A 10,218-nucleotide genomic window follows, 5' to 3' on the forward strand; every position below is an offset into this window, starting at 1 on the left:
AAATAACAAAGTTAAACTGGTGAAACCTAGAGAAGAACTTGAAACATAAACTAGGTTGGTAAATGTGTACGTCTTAATAACCTGAGGAGCTGTCAGTAACTATCAAACCACTCGGCCTTTAAAACCTATTACTATGCACCATGCCAATGAGTGATATCAAAATGTGACAAATGAGCAACTTGTGTTTCGTTGTATTTTGTACCATAATTGATGTTCTTAAGTGGTTTTAACTATAAAACTTAAGGAAGTTTTCTCAGTGAAAGAGAGAACAAATCTTTCAGTGCATTGCCCTTGCATTCATTTACTCCAAACAGCCTCTTTATTCCCCACATGTCGCTTTTAATATGTTTCAAAATTTGAGTTTGGTCAACTCTTTTTTTTCTAATGAGTTGGAAACCTTTTTGGTACTTCCTCATAAGAGTCATTAAGGTACATTCTATGAATGATTTTCACATTTTTTATTGAAGTTTTGGTTCTTTGTTAAGCTTTATTCATATTAATTACATAAACACAAAATATAATTGCTCAGGAATCACAAATGTTTTAAATAAGCAACATCAATGGTCAGAATATGGTACACCACCATACTGGAAAGTAGCTGATAAAGGTTGCATTAACGAAGAGGTTAAAGTATCTGTGATATTATTTTCTCAAGAGGAGATCTTGTTTTATCAATGAACTAATCCATATTTTCACAATTATTAAAAGTTAAATACAAAACCAAATATTTAACAGTGTGACCTATATTTCTTATGTATGTAACTTGTGAACATTCACAGCCCAGATACTGATTTATCTTTAACATTATTGGGTGAAATTCTGGCCCCACTGAAATCAATGGGAGTTTTGCAAGTGACTTCTGTCAGGTGATAATCTTCGTATAGTCCCTTCTTTGCTGTAGATGTGTAGGGTGGTTTTTCCCGCCCCACATACTACTCCTGAGGGCATTCTGTGCCAAAAAATTAAAAATTCTGCCAATGTTATTTGTTAAACAAATGTGGAGGTTCCAGCATGGCATTGGGAAGCACAGATCACTGGCTGCACGGAGGTGGGAGATCACTCTGCAGCTCCCCCTGGAACGTGGACTCAGCGGTGAGGCTGCACCCAACCCTCATACAGCGGAAGGACCAGGCCTGCCCTAGAAACACCCCAGGGCCTGCCCCTCTGTGCCAGATGCAGGCAGGCTCAGCCCTGCAGAGTCCAAGGGTGAAGGGGCTTAATGTGGGGGGATCCAGGTGTGCGTTGAGAGGGTTCTGTGTGGGGCAATCTGGGTGTGGGTGGCTCACTGGAGGATCTGCGTGTGGGGGGGGGGGATCTGGCTGCACAGGGGCTTGTCTGGATTCTGGGTGCAACGGTAATGGGATGCTGCAGGGGGGTCCAGGTGAAGGTGGTTGGAGCTCAGCGGGGGGGTCTTGGTGTGGGGAGGATAGAGCTTGGCAGAGGGGGCTGGGAGGCTCAATGGAGGAATCCAGATGCTGGGGGAGAGGGGTGGGGATACAGTTGCAGTTACTTGGGGCTCAGAGGGGTGTGAATCCTGGTGCAGGTGGTCCAGGTACAGGGGAAGTGGGGCTCATCAGGAAGGGTTCTGGGTCCGGGGGGGGGGGGGGGGGGGGCCGGAGGGGGGGGCGGGGGGGGGGGGGGTCGGGGTGCACAGGGGTTGGGCAGATGGGGGAGCTGCTCCCTGCAGCTGAGGAGTGATGGGCGCAGGAAGCGCAGGCGGGGGATGGAATTTGCAGAGCTTCCTACAGCCTGAGGAGAAATCACGGTGGGCCTGACCCAGGCCCAGATGCCAGCCGGGACTAGCAGCTGAGCCCGGCACAAGGTAGGAGCCACCAACTGGGTCTTCCCCAGTCCCGACCCCCAGTGATTTACCTCTCTGTCAGCACCTGAAACATACTATGGGGGAGGGTTATGTGACCGCACTTGTGACTTCCCCGTTAGAAAATCATTTTTCTGTGGGGAAGCAAACAAATCTGCAGTGACGTAAATTCTGCACATAGGCATTGGTGCAGAATTCCCCCAGGAGTAACATACACTGAGGAAGGAGTTTAGAAGGGCCTGATTTTTTCTGACTGAAATTAGATGCTAACCTTTTGGTTTTAGTGGGTACAGGATTAGGGCCTAACTTACCTTTTAAGACCTGTGTCTAATTTAAAACCTATTACTAATTTTATAAAGATCATCACCTGCATTTTCTCCTAATTTTGTTATTACTGTAGATTCCATAGAAACAAATATGTATAGGGCTGTTAGATGTGCTTTAAATAAAGTTCACATACTGACAGTTAAGAAATATTTATATATGTATCTCTTACATATAAAGTAATGAGCACACACAGGCTTCTCTAAACCATCATAGGTTCTGCTGAGATCCAAATGAATAATATGGAGAAATAGGAGATAATGAAGGGCTATATCCCTCTCTAATTATTCAATATCTTGATCATCTGTATTGCCATTTCCAAGTGCTGGAATCTCCTTTTCGGGTAGCAGCCCATACTCATGTAGGAAAGATTCCACATCCACAGCAAAAAATTCCTCACTGAAGTGTTCAGTAACACTAATAAAATTGCTCAAAAGCTCCCCAGCCTTGTAGACAAGCAGGGTTGGGAGCACATCAGTTGAAAAGCGGTCTCCAGCACCTGTGTTAGATGCCTTTATCTTACAAAATCTCATTGTGGAGTATTCTGCAGCAAGGCAAGTTAAGCTATTGTTTAGCGCCTCACAGCCCTTGATGCCATCTTCGTAAATATGAACAATAACCATGACGGTTTTTCGCTCTTTCTCAATGACTTCCAAGAACTGTTCTCCATTCTGCAGCTCATAAAGATAGCCATATCTGGGCCCAAAGCTCAGCCTCTGATGCATATCCTGCATGCAGCGTTTGCGGTATTTTCGTAGGCAGCTTTCATCCTCTTGCTCCTCATGGATGAGCTCATACTCCTGCATACTCATCTGTGAATATTAAGAGAGCATTATATTACTGAATGTGTGTGTGTGTAATATATATATATATAAAATTAGGGTTACCATACGTCTGGTTTTTCCTGGACATGTCCGGCTTTTTGGTAATCAAACCCCCGTCCAGGGGGAATTTCCAAAAAGCCGAACATGTCCAGGAAAAATACTCCCAGCTTTGCCAGCATCCCTGACTTACCTTAGAGCGGGCTCCGGTGACGGCTGCTGCTCCCTGACTCCTCAGCTCTGTAAGAGCCGAGCTGCCCAAGAGCTACTGGCTTCACGGTTTGCTGGGCAGTCGCCATGCCTCCAGACCCTGCGCCCCCGGAGCCCGGGAGGGGAAGTGCCCAGCACAGGGTCCGGAGGTATGGGGGCTGCCTGGCAAACTGTGAAGCCGGTAGCGCTCGGGCAGCTGTTTCGCGTGGCTGGGAGGGAGGAGGAGGGGGAATGCGGGGCGCTCAGGGGAGGGGGTGGAGTTGGGGCGGGGACGTTGGGGAAGGGGTTGGAATGGGGGTGGAGTTGGGGCGGGGCTGGGGAAGGGGCAGAGTTGGGGCAGGGAAGGGGCCCCGTGGAGTGTCCTCTTTTTTAAATGTTTTAATATGGTAACCACCCCCCCCCCCCCCCACACACACACTGTATTCACTGAACAAGGAGGGAAACAAGATGTTGTCTGTGGAACCCCACATAAAACCCTTGGGCAGAAGAATAATTGTGCAAAACTGCCCTGTGGGGAATCTTGGAGACAGAGGAAATAAGACATTTAATGGAAACCCCATCTCTCTTTACTTGGGTATAGGTGAATGGTATTGAAGGCAACTGATATATCTAACAATATCAGCAAGGACACATTGGGTGAAATCCTGGCCCCACTAAAGTCAGCTGGAGTTTTGCCAGTGACTTCAATAGGGTCAGAATTTCACCCCTAGTCTTTATTTGTTTTCGGGAGGAAATAATTTACCCAGATTGACAAAATTGAAGGAGACCTGAGGCAGCTAGATACTGTGATAATTATCTCACCCCAGTCTTCTCATTAACCTTTATTGAGGGTAGAAGATTCAGCACTGGTCAACAGTTGGCCAGATTGTCGTGATCAAGTGGTGTGTTCTATTTCATGTGTGTTTTGGGTCAGATGCTTCCATCTTTCTACTAAGTAGTTCTTTATTCTGTGAGTAGTCTCATTTTCTTCAGTGGGACTTCTTGCAAAGCAAAATACCACTCAGTGTGAGCAAGAATAGCATAATCTACCCCTTCATGATCTCTCTGTATTTTATTTATAATAATCCAAGTGCCTTGTAGCTTTCAATAGGCCTCAAGCTAAATTTCAGCAACTAATGCTAACATGTATCACTCGCTGCCCTTCTCACATTCAACATACTTCATAAACATTGACTTCACATTGTCACTTTGAGGTAGTTCAGTATTGTCCCAATTTGCAGCCGAGGAAAACTGAGATGGAGATGTTAAGTGATTTGTACAAGGACAGAAAGGAAGTGGGAATCGGTGGCAATTAAATTCAGTAGTTTCTGGCTTCTCCTCCTGTGCTTATACCACTTTTTTTTGTTTTGTTTTCATGTTTTATATAGAATCATTTATTCACTTGTGTTTTCTCTTGTTACCTTACGACTGAATCTCTCTCTGGTGTCTTTATCATCTTTACTGAGAGATCTGTGTGGTGAAGACATTTGTCTGAGGATCTCTTTCTTGCTCAAAGGAAGGGAATCTCTGTCTTCACTTTCTAATTTAAACTTTCTCCAGTCATTGATCACGCCTTTGGGCCCTAGGAGAGATAAAGACCCATAATTATTTGGTTTTGTTTGTTAGTTTCAGAAAGACAGTGTCTTTGACCACAGGGCACATTTTAAAGACCTTATACGCACTGCAGAACAAGAGGTCAGAACACGGACTTTATAGCCCATATCTATGTCTCAGTCAATGCTGAAAAGTTTCTGATTACAGAACTAAAATCAAATCCTACTCTCTAGAGCTGGTTGATTAAACAGTAAAACATTTTGCAAAAATATTTTGAAAATTTTACCGGTTCAAAATGTCAAATGGTTCCAAAAACTGCATCTATAGTTAGTTGAAAAAAATATTGTAGGAAAACTTGTCAAATTTTCAGGGTGGTGATATCAGGTGGTTGGTCAATGAAATTTGAACTTGCACCAAAAATTAAAAAATGTCAAGCATTCTCCCTTCAGAGCTACTAAACTGCTAGTTGGTGGGGTCTTTTTGCATTCGGTGAGTGTGTTGCTTTATAATTGTGAATTAAACAATTAACTTCATAATCTTTGAGGACAAGGGCTCTAAATATCATCATATTAAAGAGCCACACGTAAAAAGAGAGAATGTGCCACCCAATAAGATGGGGAAAAGATCTAGGCTAAACATTTCCAAAAACAGGAACCAAAAATTAGGAGTCTAAATAAATGCCCTAAATTTCAAAAGTGCTGGGCACCCAGAAACTCCTAATATATCAATGGATGATCTTGAATGCTCAGCACATTTGACATTCAGGTTACTTATTTAGGCTACTAAATCCCTATTAGGCTTCTAACTTTAGGGTCCTTTTTTGAAATCTCGGCCCAGGTCAACAGTGCTGATTTGGGAAGTAATTGAAGGAAGAGGGGTTGCATGGGGTAGGGCTGAAGGAAAGGGCACAGGAACATCTGGGGCACAGAGAGAAAAATGAGCTGTTTAGAACATATGCTTCCATGCTCTCTGGGTAGGGAGCATGCTGCCTGTCTGTTCTGTACATCACTGAATAAAGTGACAGCACTCACATAAACAATAGCCAGTAGACACTGGAAAAAGAAAAGAAGAATGGATCCAACCAAAGATGGTTTAAAGTTTTTAATGGCTATATTATGCTATGACAAAACCATTTGTGGATTAATTTTTAGCAATGATTTCTCCTCCAAACAAAATGAGAGCTTTAAGATTTCACTTTACACTTTTGCTTGTCAGACTAGGAGGCATTAATGTCTCTGGCAAAGACATATAGGAAGCAAGATTCCCAGATTTCGGCCTTTGTGACTGAAAACTTATAGCCCAGTGCTAGTGGGTTACAGCTGTTCTCAGTACAAAGGAATAAAGGAGATTGTTAATGACTGAGGCAAAGTAGCCTACATCAAATTTGCACTGAACAATGCCACTGCAGCTTTGGTGTCCCGTGCAGCCATTTGCTTCAAGCACCAATAAGGCTGGCTCTGAATTCAACCCTGCGTAACCTGTCCAGTCAAGAGGGGTGTGAATTAGTCATAAAAATGTTTTCATTGGATCCTGAGTATACTGAATATACCTGTGTAAGGCATTCTGAATTCCAGTCAGCAAATTAAAATTACAGGCTTCCACACAGATTAATTTTTAACAATGAGCTAAAATGTCCCTTAATTTTGTTTCTTTACCTGTATGTGTAGCCTGCCCTTCAAAATCTTGTTCCGAACTGGCACTTTTTTGCTCTTCCATAACTGTTACTTAGTTGGCTAAAATGACAAAGTCAACACAAATAATGAATACTGTAACATGACAGATGAGCAGTACGTTTTACAGCTGGTTATAGTACAATGTATAATTTCCTGCTGCTTTTAGATATCAGTGCAGCTCCAAGTCTGTAATTAAAGCTTATGCAATCTTAATTTAATTATAGTTCTCTTAACCTCATAAAAAGCAATTAGGACAACATATCAGTCTGCATTATTAAAGGTGTCTGAACCAAGGCTAATTTAAAATACGAGGGTGTTCCTTTTCCTAAATCTTATTGTGTCCTATAGGTCAGCAGGAAATATGAGTAATCTAGTGAAGAAAAGAGCTAGTAAAATTTGCTGGAATTATACTCATTGCAAATTTCTCCCATTTTTGTTTGAAAACCATTCAGTAACGGATCCTGATTCCTACAATCATATTTATTATTCTGAATTATTCACCAAATAGTTCCTATGCAATACATTCTCCATCCTGCACTTTCAGAGTTTATTAGAGGTGACTGAGCCAAACCTCAATACCTTGTGTCTGTACTGATATCTCCTCTGACCTGGCGGGGGTGCACTTGTTGCATGCTGGGAAAGATGAGGCAAAGGTGGCTTTAAGCCACTTTTATGCTCACTCAATCATGGAGCTGTCAGGGGACCTGGCTGGTTCCTGCTGTAAATTAAAGCAGCTTCAGGGGCCCTATGGTCAGCTGGGAATCAGTGAGGTAACCTAGCAATGTCCCCTGAACTTGTGTGTGTGTGTGTGTGTGTGTGTGTGTGTGTGTAGAAGCACTATGATGACTCTATACCATGCAAGGATTCTCCTTTCCCTGGAGAATTCTCAGACAGGCTGATTTTACGCTAATTTGCACTTCCCGAGTGGTACAAGGCAACTGGATCAGACTGGGGCATGGGGGTTGCAAAATGAGCTGATTTGGGCAGTATTCTTTTTTTCCAAAACGGCAATACTTTTTTTTTTTTAACAGAATGTTGTGACTTTTGTGAACACTGAGAATCTACTAGCACTTTGACATAGGAATAGTGATAAAGGAATTATCACTTACTAATTCTATCTAATTCTTACTATCAATTACTAATTCATCTGTTTATGTACCCAATGCTGACAAGGCATATTATTCAACCTAATCGCTACTATGTGCTTGAGGTGAACCTTTTCATCTTCCCTCTAGTAGAAACATCATACATTGCACCCTTCTGTTCAAAAACTGTAAATGGAGTTTAAACTACAAGCATTTTCCACATAAAAGACCAATGTCAGAAACTCAGAGAAATGAAGATGCCATTCTGTTTAGTCTTACTTCCCACTTTTTCTCTGCAGATATAACTTGGTACTTGATACTTTGCCCTCTGCTTGTGTCCTATGAGAATATTTTTATCTGGCTTTTGCTACAAAGTCACTGTCAAGTAAATGTTATTAAATTTTGACCAGATAATTAATGCCAGAGTTAAAAAGCTGATGGTAAGTAAGAACTGAGTGATTTTCATTTTAGATAGTGTTTGTAAAGAAATGCACCTTAATTTTTGCCAACTCCAATGTTTCTGTAACAAATCTGTGCTTTTCATGATAAAATAGCATAGTGTAATACCTCCTAAGGTGGATACTCTGCTGCTTGTATGTGTGAGTTTCAAGTGGAGGTAATTAGCAAACGTGGTGATAAATTCTTCAGGGCAAAAATTCTTGGTGCAAATAATTAATCCAAACTGGTACCTGGGCAACATTCTGATTCTGTGTTGAAGGGGAGTGGATAATGAAGTACCAGTATATGATATTACTAAAATACTACCTGTAGTAGGTGATATAGCTATACAGATACAAACTACTGTGAAATTGATTCCTTTTCTGTATTTCTACTGTAGTTGCTCACTTTATTTGCCAAATTCTGTGGTGAACTATGTAGGTCCAAAAGTAGCATAAATACTGTGGTCAGCTGTTCACAGGACCCTATGAAAGTGAATTCCACATCCTGTTGAATGCCCTCCAGTAGAACAGAGAATAGTTAATATATCAGAGATATATGACTATTGTGTAGATCCACTGGGCCATAAAGGGGTAGTAGTGAAATGCATCTATAACTCCCTCCCAGGACTGGCATTAGAGACTGCAAATGACTGTCAGCAGCTACACTACTGGAGCCAAGGTTTCATCCTTGGCTCCATTAGAAAAACATGAGGGTTTTTATGTGGATCCTTTTCATATAGATTTTGCTTTTCTATTGCTTTTGGCCCTAAATGCATCTAAAAATATACATGGTAAGCAAATAGTACAGTTAAGTGGATTTCCTGGCTGCTGCAGGTTTGAATCTGAGAAAGTTGACCACGACAAGAGTAAAGCAGTTTGAGTGGAAACATTGCATAACAGCATCAAAGTATGCTGGGTTTTTTAGAAAGTATATTTTATTGGGCTGAATCACTGTAGTACTGCAAAAAGTATTTTCACATAATTTGGTTGTTAAACAATGAACAACATAACACAGAAGTCTAGTGAGCTGAGCCTGGGATGGGGGGGGCCAAGAACTCCTGAGGTGTAATCCTGGCTCTGCTACTGACTCACTCTGAGAGCTTGGGACCTTGGTGCATTGTGGGAAAACTTTACTTGCCTATCTTAACCAGGTATTGTGAGAATGAATTAGTTAAGGGCAGATTTCACATTTAGGCACCTAAGTGAGGTGGTTAGATTTTCTAAGGTACTGAGCACTCTACAGCTCCAATAAGAACGACCCTGCAGGAGGGCGTGGGAAATGCTGGGTGTGGACACTTTTGAAAATCTGGCCACTTAGGGTATGTCTACGCTGCAATGTAACCCCAGGGTTAGTGGGACTCGAGTCAGCTGACACTGGGTTAGAGAACCCGGGGCTTGAACATCTATACTGATCCATAAGCTTTCGTGGGTAAGAACCTCACTTTAACGCCGTGGTCCCCATACTGTACGGTGGGACCCCATAGGGGGGCACAGCGGAACATTTGGGGTGGGGTGCATGGTGGGACCTGGGCCAGTCCCCATGGAGGGAGGGAGGGAGGGCCATGCTTCCAGCCCCACTCTGCCCCCAGCCCAGCTCCATCCCAGTCTCACTGTTCCCCGAACCCAATTCAGCCCTTGGTCCTGCTCTGCCTCCAGGCCTGGGCGAACCCCCATGGGAGGTGGTGAGGGAGCACCAGGCTTCCAGTTCTGCTCTGCCCTCAGACCAGCTGTATCCCCACCCCGTTCAGGCCCCAGTTCTGCTCTGCTTCCAAGCCCTGCTCTGCCTCCAGGCCAGATCCACCCCCAGTCCCACTCTACCCCCAACCTCACTCCACCCCCAGCTACACTCTGCCCCCAGCCCAGCTCTTCCCTTGTTCCCTTTTGGCCCCAGCCCTGCTCTGCTTCTAGCCCCAGTTCCACCCCCAGCTTTTTCTTCAGCCCAAGCTCTGCTGCTGAGGAAGCCATGACTGGGCAGTAATGGAGGGAGGGTGTGGACAGACTCTATTAACGGTCAGAGGTGTGTGTGACTGGAAATGTTTGCATACCACTGCCCTAACCGCATTTTTTTTATACCAATTATTGAAGTAAACATAGTAGCTTTCAATATTATATTTAAATTATCAGCAGCACTGTAGCAAAGACTGCAGTAACTGACAGTCCCAGTTAATGGACTAAATGGGTTATCATTAAGGCTACATTTTAGTCAAGGGTATTTTTAGTAAAAGTCATGGACAGGTCACGGGCAGTAAACAAAAATTCATGGCCCGTTACCAGTCCATGACTTTTACTATATACCCCTGACTAAAACTTGGG

At 43.2% G+C, this 10,218-nt stretch overlaps 1 protein-coding gene across 1 annotated transcript; it reads right to left on the minus strand.

The window, feature by feature from the left end:
* Window positions 1-2,427: 2,427 nt before the first annotated feature.
* LOC112103407 (phosducin) lies at window positions 2,428-6,423 on the minus strand. Its single transcript, XM_024195133.1, has 3 exons — window positions 6,363-6,423; window positions 4,575-4,735; window positions 2,428-2,955 (listed from the first exon to the last, which is right to left on the minus strand). The coding sequence occupies exons 1-3, from the start codon at window positions 6,421-6,423 to the stop codon at window positions 2,428-2,430; spliced, it is 750 nt and encodes a 249-aa protein (XP_024050901.1).
* Window positions 6,424-10,218: the final 3,795 nt, after the last annotated feature.

Source organism: Terrapene carolina, unplaced genomic scaffold (assembly GCF_002925995.2).
Source record: "Terrapene carolina triunguis isolate 2854851 unplaced genomic scaffold, T_m_triunguis-2.0 Scaffold210, whole genome shotgun sequence".
NCBI classification, from domain to species: Eukaryota; Metazoa; Chordata; order Testudines; family Emydidae; genus Terrapene; species Terrapene triunguis.